Below are 17990 nucleotides of genomic sequence, written 5' to 3' on the forward strand. Positions count from 1 at the left end.
TAAAAATAACAATACAGTAGTGTGAGGTTAATCACTGTGTACAAGTGTAGGGTCATGTGTATTAAACTCCTTTGAGACTGTACGAAATGATAACATCAAGTTTATTTATTTGAAACATTAATCATGCATATACAATTATATCATTTTCTAAATGAAGACAAAGTGGTTACTAACTAAAAAACCAATTATCACCCATGAGAATAGAGCTCCAAATAAAGGAAATAAACAAAATACCATTGAATCAAAGCATTAGCTTAAACTTGAATCTTACTTTACATGGTGATGTATCTTAGCCTATAATTTTATATGTGTATTATATATTTGTTTTTAATAATAACGAAAAGATTACTATAAATTTTTCACTTCAGGGACTGTCTTCTTAGTAAAAAAATTCTAATTGGTTAATCATTATGCATTACATGAAATTTGTGGTGGAGAACATTTTGTTAGACTTGTCTCTGATTAAAATATCTTTGAAGAAAAACACATTGAAAATGGCCTTCATGCAATAATGTCAATTATTTCACAATCGGACATTTCCACATCTACATTATCAGCAATTGTTATCTTTTAACCTATAACCCATCCCGCCCTGTTGGATCGGTAGATAGTAGTTGTTGATTAGAGTCACACATACAAAAGTGAATGCCACAAAATGTCATAGAAGAAATTATAGTTGTTGCTATTTCTCTTGGGATTATTCTATAGAATATGCTATTTTATATGTTATTTTTTTCTTTAATTCTTTGTTTTTGTTGTTTAGACAATAGTTTTGCAACTATTTTCTAGGTTAGGAAGACTATACTCTTGCAATCCCTATTTTATATTTTAGTTATACGAATTGATCAAGAAAATATAAAATGTTCATTTTATTGTTTCTTTGATCCACTAACATTGTTTTCTCTAAAAGAAAGATAGAAGTCTTACATTCATGGTTGTGTGGTCAAATAGTAGACAAGATCAGGAATATGCTAAAATATTTTTTCCGGGATTCAAACTTGGTCTGAAACAAAATCATAGTTATGTGATAGTTTGGTTTATTTGATAATCTTGTAATAAGTGATTTGGTTACTTATAGGCATTAGTTGGAAGATATTCAAAATCCGAGTTAAGTATTGTGACGTTTTTTTCAAAGAAAAATCTACTATTTATGTGTTCCTATCAAACTAATTGATTCAGCCGATATGATGTATATTAAAAAGTCCTCCGATCAATCTTTTTTCATTCAAATGAAGATGATAGGCCTTGCTAACAATCTAGTTATCAGATATTAAAGTTACACAAATTATTAGACTAGACTAGAGAGTGGCAATCTTCAGCCTAATGACTTGTACCTGCAAAGAACCTTACATCTCAAAACCCTATCTTGAACATAAAACCCAGGCATCACCATAACCTTAACCCATGCTGGTCCACGTGACGTTAACGATCTCTGCCGGTCTCTATCGGCACCCATATCTTCCATATAACTCGTCTCAAACTCTCTGTTCTCCTCAACTCTCAAGATCCCTAACGCTGGCTTGAACGAGAAGGCAAGCAGATGAAGCAGCCACACACATTTCGCAGCTACAAAGAACGCTTGAAGCATTTGTTCAGACCAGGGTCTTGTCCACTTCAACGTTGTAATGATAAAACTCATCTTCTCATCGCAGAAGCTACTGAACTCTTCGCTGTAGTACTTTGTACCCTTCTTCAGCACCTCGCTCCAGCTCAAGTTCCTCAAGGAAGCAAAAGACGAGAAGTTAGCTTGTCGTTCTTGTTCTTGATCAAGAAGTTTCGGTTTACCGTTCTTCTGGAAGACGCAGTTCTCGAAGTCTTGCTGTACAGATTGGCTTATGATGGCTTCTAAGTGGTACTGAATGGTCTTGGAGTGCTTAGAGGTGAATGATAAGTTGTGTGGTTGAAGGAGAGCGTTGATGTTACTAATCAGATTCGAGTCTTCTTCGTCTATCTCTGTAACTAATGTCTTCAAGAACTGCTTTATGGAGAGTCTTGATTCTGAGACGATCTGCAAGAACCCTTCAACCATCACATCTTCACTCACTGGCATCTCTGAGTTCTTCTTTCGTGACACTGCTTCTCTCAGAGCTTTCTTTAAACCGTCACAGTAACTTTCCAAGTACTGAAGCTTCTCGCTGAACTCTCCCAATGAAGTTCTCATCTCTGAGACTTGTGTTAACGCAGCGTCTCTGCTTCTGTTTGCTTCCATTAACTCTCTCTTCAACTTCTCAATATCCGAACCAGAGTCCTTGAACACCTCTTCTGATATGTCTGTTCTATTAGGGTTCCTCTTTAACTTGGGGAACAACCAAGACATCCCTCTGCCTCCACGGTTTCTTGGGTGAGAAGAAACAGCAACGGAGTGCGAATCAGTCAAGGGAACAACAAGATTAGAGTTATTCAAGCTCATGGTGTCGAAGCCTCTTTGTTTGTACTCATTACAAGAAGAGACCGAGCCACAGTTGCTTGTAGCGGATGTACAAGAATGTAAAGGTGGGGATCTGAGAGCGTATGACAAAACATGAGACTGATGGTGGTGATGAGAATCTTGCTGAGGGTTTGAAGTGTTTCTTGAAGCAGAGGTTTTGTAGGAATCAGAGTGATAAGTGTGTCTCAAGTCAAGATCTTCATCTCCTTCCACTAAACCAACATCTGATTCATCCCAATGCTCAGATAGAGTGAGATTCTTGTGATAATATGTAGAGGCAGGCTCATCCTCATAGCTCTGTTTCAAGAACAGTAGAGAAGTTTAGCACAGAAAATGTGTAAAGTGGAAAACCAAGAGTAGGTTTAAATTACTTCACAGTGGTTTAAATTACTAAATTGATTAACCAAATCATATAATGTATTTTGACATTTGTTTTGGAAAATGAATGTTATATGAAGTAACCAAAATCATGTAATGTATTTTGATTTTTTTTTTGGAAAATGAATGTTATGTGAAGCTCCAAATTGCATAAAGACATCTACAATAAATAAAGAAATATATAAGCTGACTGTTCAGAACAAATTGGATACCGAATTGCAATTAATTAGCAAGCCTAAACCGGATTAAACCAATAAATCTAATGTCTTTTTAAAAAAAATTCAACAAACCCAGTCCCATAATGTCTGGAATCAAATCAAGTTAGAGACAAGAAAATGTGAAGAAAACACATGGAACTCAAAGAAGAAACATAATGAGAGAGAGAGAGAGAGAGTAGTTACAGGAGTGAAAACAGGATAGTCATGAGCAGAGAGGTTGGGGAGAGGACGAGAAGCTGAGGAAGAAGAAGGGATTCTGATACTGTGAGTTGAGGATGGGCTTGACTTCTGCATAAAACCAGCTTGAAGTGACCTCACCTTCACTCCGTTTGCTATGGCTGCTTCTTTAGCTCTTCCCTTTTTCATTCTTGTTTCAGAAGAAGCCATGAAACAAGAATAGAAGAGAGGTGGTGAATGTGAGCGTGCGAGGAAAGGGTGTGATGAGGATGATGTCTGTGTGAGAGAGAGAAAAAAAGTCAAAGAATGATCTGTCTCTTTTCTCTATAAAGGACCAATAAAGAGCGCGCATGTGAAGGGCAGAGACTAAGTTCTCGAAAATACCCCTTGTTTTCCTTTCATTTTCATCTCCTCTTTTTTTTAGGATAGATTTGTTAGCATAAAGATAGATTTCCCTGTGGGATTTGATCATTTCTTAAGATTTGTTTTTCCAATAATGTTGTAAAGTCAACGAGAAAATGGCAAGACTCATAAGAGAAAAGTGTTGAACTGTTCATAATATAATGATGATAAAATCATTGTTAAATAAAATGTGTGTTTGTTGGTTGTGTTCTACGATGGATCAGCTTTGAACCTATTGTTTCTGTTGCTTATAAATCTTGTTATTAATACACAACACGAACTTTATCACTCAGGAGCATTTCCATGAGTATCCTATCCTCATTTTGGAACCCATTTAAGCAAAACTTATAATCTCGTAAATGTTACAAACTTACAACGCCCAGAAGCCTACTCCAGCTAGTAGATGCTACAGTTCACCTTCTACAGTTTCTGTTGTAGATGAGCAATGTCTCTGCGCGATCAATAGCAGCGACGATTTCTGCAGAAGAATCACCAGTTTTTTTTTTAAAACTCAGAAATCCACTTATCATTATAACACTTTTTCAAATATAATCACAATGCCAGTTACACCACTGTACGACTCCCAACAAGTCCGTTTGTTTCACTGTTTTGTTTTATGAGCCCAACAGGCCAACACTAATCCAAAAACATCGTGACCAAGAAAGACAGAGATTGAGGCAAACTTCAATACCTGAGTTCCAGCTACGATCATGCTATTGAGAGGATGCGCAGCACAGCCGGTGACAGATTCAGACAATGAAACAAACTTGTTACTGTGATTACACTTGTCTCTCTTCTCCTTTCTCTGTGAATCCTCACTACAGCAATATATTGGCAATGTCAGGGATGTAGCCCATGAAGTTTAGATAGAACAAAACATATGGGGAGTTTCTAATAAATCCATACTCGTAGTCAACGTGACAAGGAGACCTAGAGCTTGGATGAAAATCAAGAAAATGAATCCCTTTCTCGCTCATGGACCCAGCCACATAAATCTGCAATAGGAAACATGTAACTTTGTAAGCAAAGGCCAGATAAGGTCATAAAATCTGAAGTTATGACAGTTAATGGTAGTACAAAGTGCAGAGCTTACAGATGATGTTGGCAGCCATGTCGGTTTCCGCAAGATCAAATCAGCTGAATTGTTGAAACCATCCCTAGTGAACCAAAATTCAATATTACCAACAATCAAATCAGTTTAATCGCTTCTTGTTACAAATTAAGCTGCAAGTTCCTGAGTTTGCTTATTAACTTACAACCAAGCTGGAGGAGGGCAATGTACATGAGTAACTTCAGATTTATAAATGTCAAGAACACCAGACCTGCAATAGAGAAATCACAACAGACAAAAAGATATAAAAATGAAAACAGCGTTTTGTTTACCCAGGCGAAATGAGGTGTTGATGAGAGAGTGACGTACCAACCATCGTCAAGGTGAAAGGCCAGTTGATGAGGAGCAGATGGGTTTACATTGATGGAATGGATTTCCTTGGGAACTATTTCTGACTGTGCCTGCAAACGGATTCAAATTCTTACAAGAAAATACCAAAGAAGCCTCACGAGGTTGCTGGAATGATGGCACAAGAGAGAGATGCAAAACAAAAGATAGAACTTACCTTAAGAGATGCAATCTTCTGTAGCATCGGTGCAAGATGTAAAGATGCCAAAGGCAAGTGGCTCATCTGAACGTGACACCAACATCAGAACGAGATGATAAAATACATTTTTGGCAGAGCCAGGAGAATAAAGGTATCATTCATGTAGAGTTTGTTACAGATAAATTATAAAGCCCGTGGAAGACTTACATCTTTGCGGCTCTGAAAAGCAGTAGAGTTTGTTCCTCCACGAAGGTCCCAAATATGAATGATTCCTTCTTTACCAGCTCCAAAAATAGTCTACATGGAAAATGAAAGAAACATGGTCACTAGGCCGAAACAAAACTTTGGGGCCTAACTAAATCTGATACCAAAAGCTTACTGCGGTTTTATGATTACCTGATTATCAACGTGTATCTGAATACTCTTGAGCGAATCATATCTGTTTGTTGAAAGTTCTATACATGGAGATACGCCTGCTCTTCTATCCCACACATGAACGGTACCAAGCGTATCTGGAGAAAATACTCTGCAAAAAGAACAAGTCAATAAAAAAATGCTGAAGAAAGAAGCTATAATAGTTTTGCATCCAGGGATGAGCCATTGTACAAACCTTGAATCTCCATTTCTATTAATAGCAACATCAGATAAACCACTAGAAGTTTTGCGGCCAATAATCGAGAGCTTCTGTCTAGTTTGCAATTCCTGAATCACAATTAGAACAATTACTGAAACTTGGGTGGAAGGACATGAATATTTAACAGAAGTAGCCTAAGTAGAACAGACTAAACTTGATGAACCATGGCCATGTGTAATTTCCATTAAAAATGTCCTGGCTATCTTATAATCGTGATGGGAATCATCAGACATTATTTCCTATATTCGCTATTTTCTTGAACCCATACTGGAAAGGAAATTTTATTATGCCTAAGAAAGAAAAAACAGAGATAGGTATGCCTAATTCGTGATGATGTGGTCTCAGGAGTTGTAACAATGTATAGCTAAATCCATGCAATCTGAAAATCAGATGTTTAAAAACATACCTCAGTTGGTTTGGGAGACATGTAACTGATGTCGAAGATAGAGACTTTATCACGTTTCCTCGATGTGCAAGCTACCTATAGGAAAATATAATTGCTTGTAAGAACAATGTGTTGGAATGATGATGTAAGAAGGAACTAAGAAGGAAACGTTTGAAGCCCATACCTCATTCTGGTTAGTGGGATTCCATCTAGCCACATTGAATTCCCTACCAGGAGGGAAAGACAAATGAACAACATGCTTACTCTCATCTTCCACACAATCTGTTAATGACAATGACTCAACAAAATTAGCTCAAGATTCAAAAAATGTATGTACAAAGGTATACAAACTTGAATAAGAAGCATAATATGAGGAGCAGTGTTTGAAGAATCACCTGGGGCAAGCTTACTATGGCAATATAGAGAGTCAAAATCATGGACGGTCAAGCATCCTGATGTTGTGACAGAAACTATATATATTCCCTGAAAAACAAAAACCTTTTACCTTAAAGAAATGGTACCAAGAGAAACCAAAGAAGTATACAGACACAAAAGTTAATTGGTGGAGAGAGGTAAACCTGGTTGTCAAACTCAAGCCCAGCAACGCCTCCCCTGGAAAGTGATTCAATTTTACAAAATCACTCAATTAAAAAAAAAATTAAAATTGTAAAATATAAGAAACAAAAGAGAGAGACTAACGTTGAGGAGGAATCTATGCCGTGTAGAATGTCGCTAATCTGAAAATTTACAAATTCTTGGCTCTCAGTCAAAAACACACTGAGAGAAAAAAGAAAGAAAAAAAGCTTAAATAAAAAATCGTACGTACATGGGTATGACATGGTCTCTCGTTCAGGTGATAAAGGTGTGAAAATCTCCCAATCTACACAAAAACAAAATCGAATTAGCCTTTCAAAAAATGTAAATTCACTTGAGAGATGGAGAGAGAGAGAGAGAGAGAGAGAGTAGACCTCGGAGTAGGAATGAGCAAGGAGAGTGTATACTTCGTGTCGGTAGCGTGATTCCAATCGTCCGTTCAATTCGATTAGAGATCGCTTCCATGGTCGCCTTCTAAGGATCAATCAAACACCATAAGAAGATGGCCGAAGAAGGAAGAGATACCCAAGTAGATGAGATCGAATTACCTTATTACAGTTGTGGATTTTGGCGGCGACGGCTCTCTCGGAACCAAGAATTTCTCCATTGCTGCTTCGCCGATGAATTGGGAGTGTCCTTAATTTTCCCGCCTTTTCTCTGGGAAGTGGATCCGACCCGCCGAGAGTTTAGGTTAAATACCCGGTTAACTCTCAAATTTAAAATCAAGTGGGCCTCGTGGGCCACATATAATAAAACGGACCCTCTCTTAAAATTATATAATAATACAAGTTTAAACTTTAAACGATAAACAAATTGCGTGTTTCAAAAAAAAATATGGTAACAAATTGCACAGAAATATATAGAAATGTTTTTTTTTTTTTTGTAGAGTTTCTCACTTCATCTAATTGGTAAATAAATATACAAGGGAAGCAAATAATTTCTACACAAAAATATTTTCGAATCTCTAATCGTTGGACATGTGATGTGCTTGTTTTTCAGAGTTCTCACTTCTCACCCAAATTCAAATCAGGTAGTGATGAGTGATGACAATAAAAAGGCACTATCGGCCAAGATGTAGATAACAATATGTTTGTTTCATTAACCGATTGAACAGACACTCTGATGTTTCAAAGTTCAAACTCAAAGAACCCAATTCAAAACTCAGTACTGAGAGTTACTGATATGAAGTCATCATCCTTAAGAAACGTAATTCTGGAATATACATCATTCTTTTAGCTACATGCTTTTAGATACTTACCGGTACACACAAATGTGTACTAAACCCATCTCTTACTCGAACCAAAGGAAGCTCTTGGGGCAACCTGAATTGGCCTTCTAGGTTTCCTTGAATCACCACTAGAAGAAGACGCCCGTCTCATCCTTGGAGAAGAAGAAGAGGAGGAAACTGAAACAGGCTTCCCATTAGTCGATGGACTAACTACTGAAGGCGTCTCCACAGCTTTCACAAGTGAGACCAATGATTTATCTGGCGCTGATTTTTGGGTTTGTCCCAAAGCTGACGGCTCCTCCTTGATGGAATCAACTGGAGCATCCTCCAACACAGTTGGTCGAGGTGTGTATGCAGGAGGAGTTTCTGAATCTGAGGATGAAGAACTTGTAGAAGCATCCACATCATAAAGAAGATTGTCCAGTCTCATTGGGAATTCACGGGTGCTCGGGATTGCAGCTGAACAGGACCACCTCCGTGGCCTAGTGAGCTGCGTAACCTACACATTTGACAATGAATGGACGGCAACATTCTTAATGCTGAAGTTGTTGTTACAAGGAAGGTTTTAGGATGAAAGATACGAATTTTTTTAGACAAGTTTCTCACCTTTTCTTCTAACATCAGTGCGTCCCTCTTGAGCTTCTTGATAATTATCTTCTTCCTGCGAACAATCTCTTCAAGTTCTGTTTCTCGCTGTTAAAGAGAGAAAATACACATGTTTGTCCAAGTTATAAGGACACAAAAATGATCAAAACTTAAGGTCTTTTTATGAAAAGAAAGAATTACCTTTGAACCAGCTTTGTTGGTTAGCTGAAGAAATGAAGTTAAGTCCTTTATTGTTTCATCCTTCTCTTGACACTCTTTTCTGAGAGAAAGCATGTCTTGGTCGAGTGAAAGATTATCAAACTGCAATAAACATTCCAAACAAATGATCTTCATTTGCAACAAAGAAAAAAAAAAGATCCACCACAAAGATTGATTCAGAAAGTCACAGAAACATACATGCATTTCTGCAGCAGTAGTGTCACTAGAACACCAATCTGACAAGTAAGACATACGCCTCTCCTCAGGCTCAGCGTCAATCACCATACCTGCGGGAGCTTTATCCTAAACAGCAAAAACAATGAGGTCATATAGAGATTGCTCAGTAATTTCCATTGAAAAGCAAGAGAGCACACAAACCTGTATAGCAGGCGAGGAGTGATGATGTTGATCACATAGCCAGCAACCACAGTCTACAATTTTTTTAACATTCTCAGATCCAAACTTTACTTTGATAGCTGATTGTAGATCACCATCATAATCTACCACCTTGGATCCATCTCCAGACTGATCCTTGGTAAGACTTAGCTGTTGACACAAATTATCCAGCTTCTGTTGCATACATGAAAGAAGCTGGTCCTGAAACAAATCCACACCACAGATTAAAATTAAAATTAAAACACTTGTTACTGTAAAAGCTTCTCTAACAATTTAAACATAAAATCCTCAAAATGTGATTATCTACAATTAATGAGTTAAAACATGGAGATCTAGAGAGATGAGCACACGATTGTGTAACCGTAAACACTTATGAAGGCAATTCAAAAACAAATAACGTAAACTTAAAAAAAAAAAAAAAATCATGATCCGAGATTAACGCTCTATTTTAATTGAGAGATATAAAAGAACGATAGCGAACCCTGAGATCAACCGAGTTCTGGAGCTGAGCCATCACATCGTTCTTCTTCGACTCAGCAGCGGCGACGCCGATAACCGCCACAATCAGGAACCTCTGGTACGGTGTAAAGAGCTCCCACGCGAGAGCTTCCTCTCGGCTCAGTCCACCGCCGCCGATGGATCGCGCCGAGCTGGCTTCGTCCAGCAAACCCTGGAGAGATAGGTAAGGTAGGGGCGTGGACGATTCGAGTGGGCGGGTACGAGGAGTGACGTGGCGTGAGAGGAGGAGACGAGCAGAGGGAGGCGGAGTGAGAGATGAGAAGGATGCGAGATGGACCGAAGCGGGCGGAGTTGGGTAGGATCCGGGATCCGAATCGGGTTCATCCATGGGATCGAGGTTGGTTACAGAGAACGTTTTGGACTTTTCTGTGTTTGATTTCAAAATTGGGAATTTTCCCTCCTTAGGGAAGGCGAAGAGACTGAAAGGGTTAGCGTTGGGCTTGACCAATCATCACTCATGGGCTTGGCTTGTTCATGTATATGATTCATGGGACTTGTAACATATACAAAGTTATACAAAAAATGCTCTACATGTTAAACATTCATCTCTTTGATCCGTCACGACATCTCCTGTATGATGATGTACGATGTATCATTTGCATACTCGAAAAAGCTAGAGACGTAGGGGTTGTTAACATTGACGTGTAGATAGTGCTCTTTTCTTGAAGAAACAAAAAAACTAAACCGTCATCACTGATTTACCTTTTAAATTTTAAACATTGGCTTTCCCAACAAAGGTAGTTGGGAAATTAGGAGCAACAACTATAAAAAAAATTAAGAAAGTAACCATATGAGACTAATGGTTAGAAGATGACATATATAAGTATATATTAATAGAATGCCCCTAAAAATTCACACATATATATATATATATATATATATATATATATATATATATATATATATATATATATATTTTTTTTTTTTTTTTTTGGAAGAATTTTTAAGACGACGAATCGAGAGAGACAAAAGAATAATGAAAATGTAAGAATATTTTGTTTCATACTACATATCTAATAAATATAGTATAGTATAATTAATATAATGTATTTATCACATGTTCACATGCTGAAAATGAGAAAATGGTTCATATTTGTGTTAAAATGTCACATCAAAAACTCTACTTTAGTACATGGTTATTCACTTAATAGTTTTCTCAATGTAGACATTCTACCAATTAACCCAAGATAGTTCTAACTTTACGGATATATAATTCTTTGTCAAGATAAAGTGTTTTAATAATTTCTGGAGTTGTCCAAACAGAAAAAAATTAAAGTTTTTGGAGATGAAGAAGCTTCTCAAAGTTATGCTCTTCTTGATAGCTTATTTCACGTGCTCAGTGGCTATGGTACCTTATCGTGGTTGCGACGTGATCGGGCTAGCTCCTGGAGATGGATTTGGAAAGCGCCAGACGAGTGAGTTCAAGGAGAAAATTTATTCCGGTCGTAAGTTAGTATCTGGTCCGAGTCGTAGTTCTTGCGGCCACTAAATGTCGGGATGGTAACTAGTCAGGTTATTAATAATAATAAGATCTTGATCATTCCAACTATGTTTTCTTGGTCATATCTATGCTCGTTTTAAGGTTATCAGTATTGTAATGGGTTTGTTCGTAATCAAATTAATGGCTTGCCATTTGCAATATGTATCTTTTATTTTGAATATCGCGTTCATGCTAAGCGTTTATCTTTGAATATTTGAAAAAACTTGAAAGGTTTTTATCTTGCCAAAAAAAAAACTTGAAAAGGTTGCCACTGTATTTTATCACCCTTAATATTCATTCAGTTTATATGTTTTTTTCTTAAAACAAATTGACATCTATCTTTTCATGAGAAATTATCATTTTTTATAATCGGACTGTTCATGTGGCAAAGAATTATATATCCGTAAAGTTAGAACTATAATCTAACTTGTGTTAGGGTTTAAAAACCCATGTTTTATCATTTTATGCTAACACTAATTCACCTTAGCCAACTTCCAGAATATTCACAAATTTATATGTATATGGATATATTATATTATATTAATTTATTTATAATACGACTGGAAAGATACTCATAAAGGCCAGCACTCTTAATGAATAAATTTGTATAAATATTTGTAACAAGTAAAGTTGTCAAATGGCCCGTACAGCTCAGTGGTAGAGCGTCAGTCTTGTAAACTGAAGGTCCGTAGTTAGATCCTTCGTGTGGACACTTTTTAAAATGCGTTAATACTATTTTACGACTCTTGTTTGTCACAAAAACAGAGTACTGAACGCATAAGGATCCAGAAGCTTGAGCCATATTGTTCAAGAATAACTCGTTAATTTTGGGTAGAGCGCCAGTCTTGTAAACGTGTATGATGTATGATGTATATATCATTTGCATACTCGAAAAAGCTAGAGACGTTGGGGTTGTTAACATTGACGTATGCTCTTTTCTTGAAGCAACAAAAAACTAAACCGTCATCAGTGATTTACCTTAACTTTTAACCATTGGCTTTCCCAACAAAGATTGACAACCTGATCCAATCACTGACGGCATCAAATACATTGAGCCCAGATGAAAATAACAAATATTGTTGGAATGTCCATAAGATTTTCTCTTCTCAATTGACAAAATGACGAGTACATCTAACTAACCAGCCATCACTCTCCACAACTACACAACAAGTCATTTCAGTGTATATCTTTTGGAGCATTTATTTATATCTAATACTCACTATTCTTTAGATCTACATACATGGAGTACATGACAATGCAAGTTTTATTCTTTTCAATAACATGCAGTAACACAAATCACATGTCTTCTTCTCTTGAAACAGATTTCAAAGTTGATTTGAGTAAAGATGCTTATGATTTATATTAGTAATTTTATCTTCACGTTTTATTCTTTTCAATAACATGCATTAACACAAATCACATGTCTTCTTCTCTTGAAACATATTTCAAAGTTGATTTGAGTAAAGATGCTTATGATTTATATTAGTAATTTTATATTCACGTTTTTTTCTTCTTTTCAAAACGGGCTTCTTTGACATAGATTTGTTATTGTTTGCATGACATCCCGTTATATGTATCTCTCTCTAGGACTTGATAGAACGTCGGACACGTTACGCGTTGTAATCATCGAGGCAGCCTTCACAGGCCAGACTATGTATGTACAAGAGATATGTATTCCTTTTTTTTTTCAAGAGATATGTATTCCTAAGAAGTAAAAAAAATCATTTTCTACTTGATTATTAGTATACATTTTTTTGATTTCAAAACAAGAAAAGCTTTAAGTCACACAACAAATAAAGTGTAGCAAAAAAAAAAGGGAAAAATCGGCATCGTTGGGATCCATAGAATCGGTCGCTAAAGATTCTTCGGTTAGATTAAAAAAGAAAAATAACTTGTGGCAAAAAGAAAAAAAGAACCTATTAATACTACTGTTAGAGATGAGTCACATGTCACCCTATTCCAGTTACTTAAATACTATTGTTATATAAATCCAGCTGTCAAACAAATTAGTATATTAATTTGTGAACCTAGTATGTTAGTTTTCTTCAAAATTAAACAGTGTTAAATAAGTTTGAATAATACATCTCTAGAGAATATTAAAAAAGCTTTAGAATCTTAATTATTTTTTAAGACAGTTAAACACAAACAAAAGATACATTTTCAAGTCAACATTTATTAATAGTATACAGTTTTTAAAATATGTTTATTAATTATATACAGTTTTGGACATGGTGTTCCTTTTGTTTAGTGGTCCATTATTCTTCAACATCTCGAGAAAAACCAGAAACATCCCACTGATCTCTCATCGAAACAGAAACAGTTCTTCCCTTTTACAGAGTCAAAATACAAACACACAAAGCAACGTAAGCGACAAAGCATCCGTGACCTCCTCCTCGATTCTTTTTATTTGTTTTTTTTTTCTCTGAATTGTTATCCACATTACCCTCTTTTTTCTCCTTCACGTGATCATATTACATCTTTTGTTCTGTTTTCTTTTGTGGCAGACATTGCTTAAATCTTCAAAACTCTATTTGCTTTCTTACACTTTATATACATCCGCTCTCATTACTCTCTTCTTCCAACTATCTCTAACTGTTAATGTGTGTTTGAGTCTTTTCTTTCTCATTCTTGGAATCTGAATTTGTGATTCTTGGTTTTTGAGTTTGGTCTTTCTTTTAAGACAAAAGAGATGAAGTCTTGTCTCATCATAACCTTTGCTTTATTACTATTATACATAATCTCTGTTCTTTGTTTAGCAAAAGAATGTACAAACACTCCTTCACAGCTCTCCTCACACACATTCCGCAATGCGCTTCTCCAATCAAAGAACGAATCTCTAAAGACAGAGATGTTCTCTCATTACCATCTAACACCAACTGATGACACAGCTTGGTCTAGTTTGCTGCCAAGAAAGATGCTGAGGGAAGAGGAAGATGAATACGGTTGGACTATGATGTACAGGAAAATCAAGAACTCTGATAGCTTTCTCAAGGAAGTTTCTCTGCACGACGTTAGACTGGACCCAAACTCCTTCCACTGGAGAGCTCAGCAGACAAACCTGGAGTATCTATTGATGTTGGATGTTGATAGTTTGGCCTGGAGCTTCCGTAAAGCAGCTGGCCTTGATGCTCCAGGAAGTTACTATGGAGGATGGGAGAGACCAGATAGTGAACTCCGTGGCCATTTTGTCGGTATAGAGCTGCATCCTTTCCTCAATTTAGATACAGTTTCTTTAGTACAAGTTGTTCATAGTATGCAAGTAATAGATTTGATGTCTGATTGTTTGTTTTGAAGGTCACTATCTGAGTGCAACAGCTTACATGTGGGCAAGTACTCATAACAATACTCTCAAGGAGAAGATGTCGGCTCTTGTCTCAGCTTTATCTACTTGCCAACAGAAACTTGGCACTGGCTATCTCTCTGCTTTCCCTTCTAGCTTTTTTGACCGGTTTGAAGCTATAACTCCTGTCTGGGCTCCTTACTACACCATTCACAAGGTGAATACTCATAACCTCCGATATAGATTGTAGATTAGACCAGAGGTCATTAGCTCAACTGGAAATGACCCTTGGCCATTGTGTCAGAGGTCCCTAGTTCGAGTGACCGATAGGACGAAACTAATATTACATGTTCTGGTTTATTCAAAAAGAAAAAAGATTGTAGATTAGTATGCTTGTCAGCTTGTGTTTATACTGAAAGGTTTCAACTCTATGTCTTAATAGATTTTAACTGGTCTAGTGGATCAATACAAGTTAGCTGGGAACACTCAAGCTCTGAAAATGGCAACATGGATGGGTGATTACTTCTACGGCCGTGTACGTAATGTGATAAAGACTTACAGTGTTGAAAGACATTGGCAATCACTAAACGAGGAGACTGGTGGCATGAATGATGTTCTCTATCAGATATACAGCATTACTGTGAGTTAAGACTCTTAGATTTCTACATAGCTTTGTGTTCATATCATAGTTTTTTATTGGAATCTGCAGGGAGATTCCAAGTATTTGCTCCTGGCACATCTCTTTGACAAACCTTGCTTTCTTGGAGTGCTTGCAGTTCAGGTAGGTTGTTTAACTTGATGGTTAGCTTGAATAAGTATGTGAATGGTAACATAACAGAGTTTCTTTTCAGGCTGATGATATAAGTGGATTCCACTCTAACACACATATTCCCATTGTGGTTGGATCTCAACTCCGTTATGAGATCACTGGTGATCCACTCCATAAGGTATTGAAACATGATCAAGAAAAGTGTGAGATTAAATGAAGTAAAAATTGGTTTTTTCTTGATTCTGTAATCTTCTTTTTCAGGAAATATCAATGTTTTTTATGGATATAGTCAATGCTTCTCACAGCTATGCAACTGGTGGAACATCAGTGAATGAGTTCTGGTACTACTAACATTACCTAACTTTAGAGTTTAGTTCATTTTAACCATGATCTTAACTATAATCTTGAAATGTTGTTTCCAGGCAAGATCCAAAGAGAATGGCGACTACTTTGCAAACTGAAAACGAGGAATCATGTACTACTTATAACATGCTCAAGGTATGAATTCAACACTTTTTCTATTTTTATATAGCTCAAGGTGGTAACATATCAATTTCAGGTGTCTAGGAATCTGTTTAGGTGGACAAAAGAAGTTAGTTATGCAGACTATTATGAACGTGCTTTGACTAACGGTGTGCTTGGGATTCAAAGAGGAACTGAGCCTGGACTAATGATCTACATGCTCCCATTGGGTAAAGGTGTTTCTAAGGCTGTGACTTATCACGGTTGGGGAACACCCTATGATTCCTTCTGGTGTTGCTATGGCACTGGTAAGTGGTAACGCTGGTTTGCTACATTGTTTTTACTTAGAAAAACAAATAAAAGCTTGAGATTTTTGTTTGTCTCCATTCACAGGAGTTGAATCCTTTTCAAAACTGGGAGACTCTATATATTTTCAAGAAGATGGAGAATCTCCAGCTCTATATGTCACACAGTATATATCAAGCTCACTTGATTGGAAGACTACTGGTCTTACACTATCTCAGAGAGTTATACCTGTTGTGTCATGGGATCCTTACATGCGTGTGACATTTTCTTTCTCTTCTTCCAAGGGGGTAAGCTTCTGAAACCAGATGCAACTCGTTTTATGTAAATAGAGATTCTAATGGACCTGATTTTCTTGCAGGGAATGGGGAAGGAGTCCACTTTGAATCTAAGAATACCTGTTTGGACAAACTCTGAAAGTGCTAAAGTATCTTTCAATGGACAACCTCTGAAAGTACCAGCTTCAGGTGATTTGAGCATTATGTATTGTTAACTTCTTTATCTATCAACAAAAGGTTACTAGAAACGGTTTTTAGATGCTAAAAGCGGAAACTGCTAGACTCCACTATGTAAAAATGAGAGATCATATTGGACCTGACTTTTGCTTTGCAGGTAACTTTCTATCAATCAAACAGAACTGGAAATCCGGAGATCAAGTAACCATGGAGCTACCGTTGAGTATCAGAACCGAAGCTATAAAAGGTGTAGTCACCATTCCTCCAACTTAAAACCAAGTGACGATAAATGAATTAGCTCAAATCTCTTATATATTACTAAGTCCCATTTTAAGTTTTCAACGTGTGATCTTTTCTCCAACATAAATCTTTTGAAATCACTGTCCTCACTCTGCCAAATTATAAGTATAGCATAGGATAGTAGATATATCATAGTGTATAAAAATTTGTATACAACTCTGTTCTGACAACATAAGCTTATTTCACTATTTTTCCTTTTATGGTGACTATTTCAGATGATAGGCCTGAATACTCATCACTTCAGGCTATACTTTATGGTCCCTATTTGTTAGCTGGACTCACAAGCAGGGACTGGAGCATCACAACTCAACCTAAAGATGGGAAATGGATAAGCTCTATACCTGAAACTCACAACACTCACCTTGTCACGCTCTCGCAACAATCTGGTAACATATCATACGTGTTGTCAAATAACAACCAAACCATCACGATGGAAGTATCACCCGAACCAGGGACACAAGCCGCGGTTGCAGCAACTTTCAGGCTCGTGACCGCTGATTCTAAAGGGAAGGTTTCGATTCCAGAGGAACTAATTGGAAGTGTGGTTATGATAGAACCGTTTGATTTCCCTGGGATGCTTGTGACGCAAGCAACTGATAGCTCCCTTGCGGTTCAAGATTCTTCTTCTATTGACCAAGAAGCCTCGAGCTTCCGGTTAGTAGCTGGAGTTGATGGGAATCCAGGGAGTATTTCTTTAAGGCTAGAGAGCAAGAAGGGTTGTTTTGTGTATAGCGATCAAACCTTAAAGGCGGGAATGAAACTGAAGCTCAAGTGTGATTCGGATGCGAGTGATGACAAGTTTAAACAGGCAGCAAGCTTTAGGTTAAGGAAGGGAATGAGTCAATACAATCCTATGAGTTTCATGATGAGTGGAACACAGAGGAACTTTGTGTTATCACCATTGTTCAACTTAAGAGATGAAACATACAATGTCTACTTCAGTGTACGAACTTGAAGAAAGAAATATTCAACAAAAAGAAACTCCTTAAGTACATTGGGAGGAAAATAAGAAAAACTCTTATGAAATAGCTATAAGGGTTGTGTTTAGTTGTTTAGCCTGTTAGGTGGTTTGTGTTATGCAATTTGATCTACAAATGTATGTTGCAAGTTATTAATAAAAATAGACAAAAGGTTTTATAAATTGGCATGGTAATTAATTGCACATCTTTGTTTTATGGTT

At 36.9% G+C, this 17990-nt stretch overlaps 5 protein-coding genes and 1 non-coding gene across 11 annotated transcripts; 3 read left to right on the top strand and 3 right to left on the bottom strand.

The window, feature by feature from the left end:
- Positions 1-1190: 1190 nt before the first annotated feature.
- On the bottom strand, positions 1191-3470 carry LOC103855985 (IRK-interacting protein). The gene is made up of 2 exons (XM_018657072.2): positions 3208-3470; positions 1191-2725 (listed from the first exon to the last, which is right to left on the bottom strand). The coding sequence occupies exons 1-2, from the start codon at positions 3409-3411 to the stop codon at positions 1316-1318; spliced, it is 1614 nt and encodes a 537-aa protein (XP_018512588.1). The 5' UTR covers positions 3412-3470; the 3' UTR covers positions 1191-1315.
- On the bottom strand, positions 2968-7663 carry LOC103855984. Of its 5 annotated transcripts, none has more exons than XM_033286581.1 (18): positions 7363-7649; positions 7189-7288; positions 6920-7100; positions 6799-6832; positions 6616-6703; positions 6405-6502; positions 6242-6316; positions 5812-5903; positions 5598-5727; positions 5409-5498; positions 5220-5285; positions 5024-5115; positions 4860-4925; positions 4697-4760; positions 4510-4598; positions 4295-4421; positions 3978-4081; positions 2968-3477 (listed from the first exon to the last, which is right to left on the bottom strand). In XM_033286581.1, the coding sequence occupies exons 2-17, from the start codon at positions 7277-7279 to the stop codon at positions 4010-4012; spliced, it is 1455 nt and encodes a 484-aa protein (XP_033142472.1). In that variant the 5' UTR covers positions 7280-7288; positions 7363-7649; the 3' UTR covers positions 2968-3477; positions 3978-4009. The 5 variants fall into 5 exon arrangements, with proteins under 5 accessions (XP_033142472.1, XP_009131300.1, XP_009131298.1 ...); XM_009133052.3 differs by lacking the exon at positions 2968-3477 and having other exon boundaries at positions 3758-4081; positions 6920-6957; positions 7047-7100; positions 7189-7285; positions 7363-7663; XM_009133050.3 differs by lacking the exon at positions 2968-3477 and having other exon boundaries at positions 3758-4081; positions 6920-6957; positions 7047-7100; positions 7363-7663.
- A 226-nt stretch (positions 7664-7889) lies between these two features.
- Positions 7890-10293, bottom strand: LOC103855986. Its single transcript, XM_009133054.3, has 6 exons — positions 9724-10293; positions 9225-9443; positions 9045-9149; positions 8829-8948; positions 8649-8735; positions 7890-8541 (listed from the first exon to the last, which is right to left on the bottom strand). The coding sequence occupies exons 1-6, from the start codon at positions 10087-10089 to the stop codon at positions 8092-8094; spliced, it is 1347 nt and encodes a 448-aa protein (XP_009131302.1). The 5' UTR covers positions 10090-10293; the 3' UTR covers positions 7890-8091.
- A 681-nt stretch (positions 10294-10974) lies between these two features.
- On the top strand, positions 10975-11437 carry LOC108871236 (the record flags this gene model as incomplete). The annotated part of the gene is made up of 1 exon (XM_018657487.2): positions 10975-11437. A coding segment is annotated over one exon (276 nt), but the record flags the coding sequence as incomplete, so codon positions are not given.
- A 444-nt stretch (positions 11438-11881) lies between these two features.
- Positions 11882-11953, top strand: TRNAT-UGU. Its single transcript has one exon. It is a non-coding gene; the product is annotated as a tRNA-Thr (tRNA).
- A 1333-nt stretch (positions 11954-13286) lies between these two features.
- Positions 13287-17972, top strand: LOC103855987. 2 transcript variants are annotated; one of them, XM_033286563.1, is made up of 12 exons: positions 13287-14432; positions 14536-14738; positions 14964-15161; positions 15231-15302; positions 15373-15468; positions 15552-15631; positions 15713-15788; positions 15850-16063; positions 16149-16345; positions 16417-16522; positions 16668-16757; positions 17026-17972. In XM_033286563.1, exons 1-12 carry the CDS (start codon positions 13931-13933, stop codon positions 17763-17765), a joined length of 2574 nt encoding a protein of 857 aa, XP_033142454.1. In that variant the 5' UTR covers positions 13287-13930; the 3' UTR covers positions 17766-17972. The 2 variants fall into 2 exon arrangements, with proteins under 2 accessions (XP_033142454.1, XP_009131303.1); XM_009133055.3 differs by having other exon boundaries at positions 13931-14432; positions 15850-16060; positions 16146-16345.
- The last annotated feature ends 18 nt before the right edge of the window (positions 17973-17990 follow it).

The sequence above is a fragment of the Brassica rapa genome, chromosome A03, assembly GCF_000309985.2.
Source record: "Brassica rapa cultivar Chiifu-401-42 chromosome A03, CAAS_Brap_v3.01, whole genome shotgun sequence".
Lineage (NCBI taxonomy): Eukaryota > Viridiplantae > Streptophyta > Magnoliopsida > Brassicales > Brassicaceae > Brassica > Brassica rapa.

Excerpts from the sequence above, each read along its gene's own strand:
- LOC103855984 (XM_033286581.1), bottom strand. The coding sequence starts at position 7,279 with ATGGAAGCGATCTCTAATCGAATTGAACGGACGATTGGAATCACGCTA. Across the intron at positions 5,116-5,219 it reads AGAAGATTGCATCTCTTAAG|GCACAGTCAGAAATAGTTCC; the intron begins GTAAGTTCTATC and ends ATCCGTTTGCAG. Across the intron at positions 4,082-4,294 it reads TGATCGTAGCTGGAACTCAG|AAATCGTCGCTGCTATTGAT; the intron begins GTATTGAAGTTT and ends ATTCTTCTGCAG.
- LOC103855985 (XM_018657072.2), bottom strand. The coding sequence starts at position 3,411 with ATGGCTTCTTCTGAAACAAGAATGAAAAAGGGAAGAGCTAAAGAAGCA. Across the intron at positions 2,726-3,207 it reads ACTATCCTGTTTTCACTCCT|AGCTATGAGGATGAGCCTGC; the intron begins GTAACTACTCTC and ends TTCTTGAAACAG.
- LOC103855987 (XM_033286563.1), top strand. The coding sequence starts at position 13,931 with ATGAAGTCTTGTCTCATCATAACCTTTGCTTTATTACTATTATACATA. Across the intron at positions 15,632-15,712 it reads ACATCAGTGAATGAGTTCTG|GCAAGATCCAAAGAGAATGG; the intron begins GTACTACTAACA and ends TGTTGTTTCCAG. Across the intron at positions 16,758-17,025 it reads CAGAACCGAAGCTATAAAAG|ATGATAGGCCTGAATACTCA; the intron begins GTGTAGTCACCA and ends TGACTATTTCAG.
- LOC103855986 (XM_009133054.3), bottom strand. The coding sequence starts at position 10,089 with ATGGATGAACCCGATTCGGATCCCGGATCCTACCCAACTCCGCCCGCT. Across the intron at positions 9,444-9,723 it reads AGAACTCGGTTGATCTCAGG|GACCAGCTTCTTTCATGTAT; the intron begins GTTCGCTATCGT and ends GATTTGTTTCAG. Across the intron at positions 9,150-9,224 it reads ACTCCTCGCCTGCTATACAG|GATAAAGCTCCCGCAGGTAT; the intron begins GTTTGTGTGCTC and ends TTTGCTGTTTAG.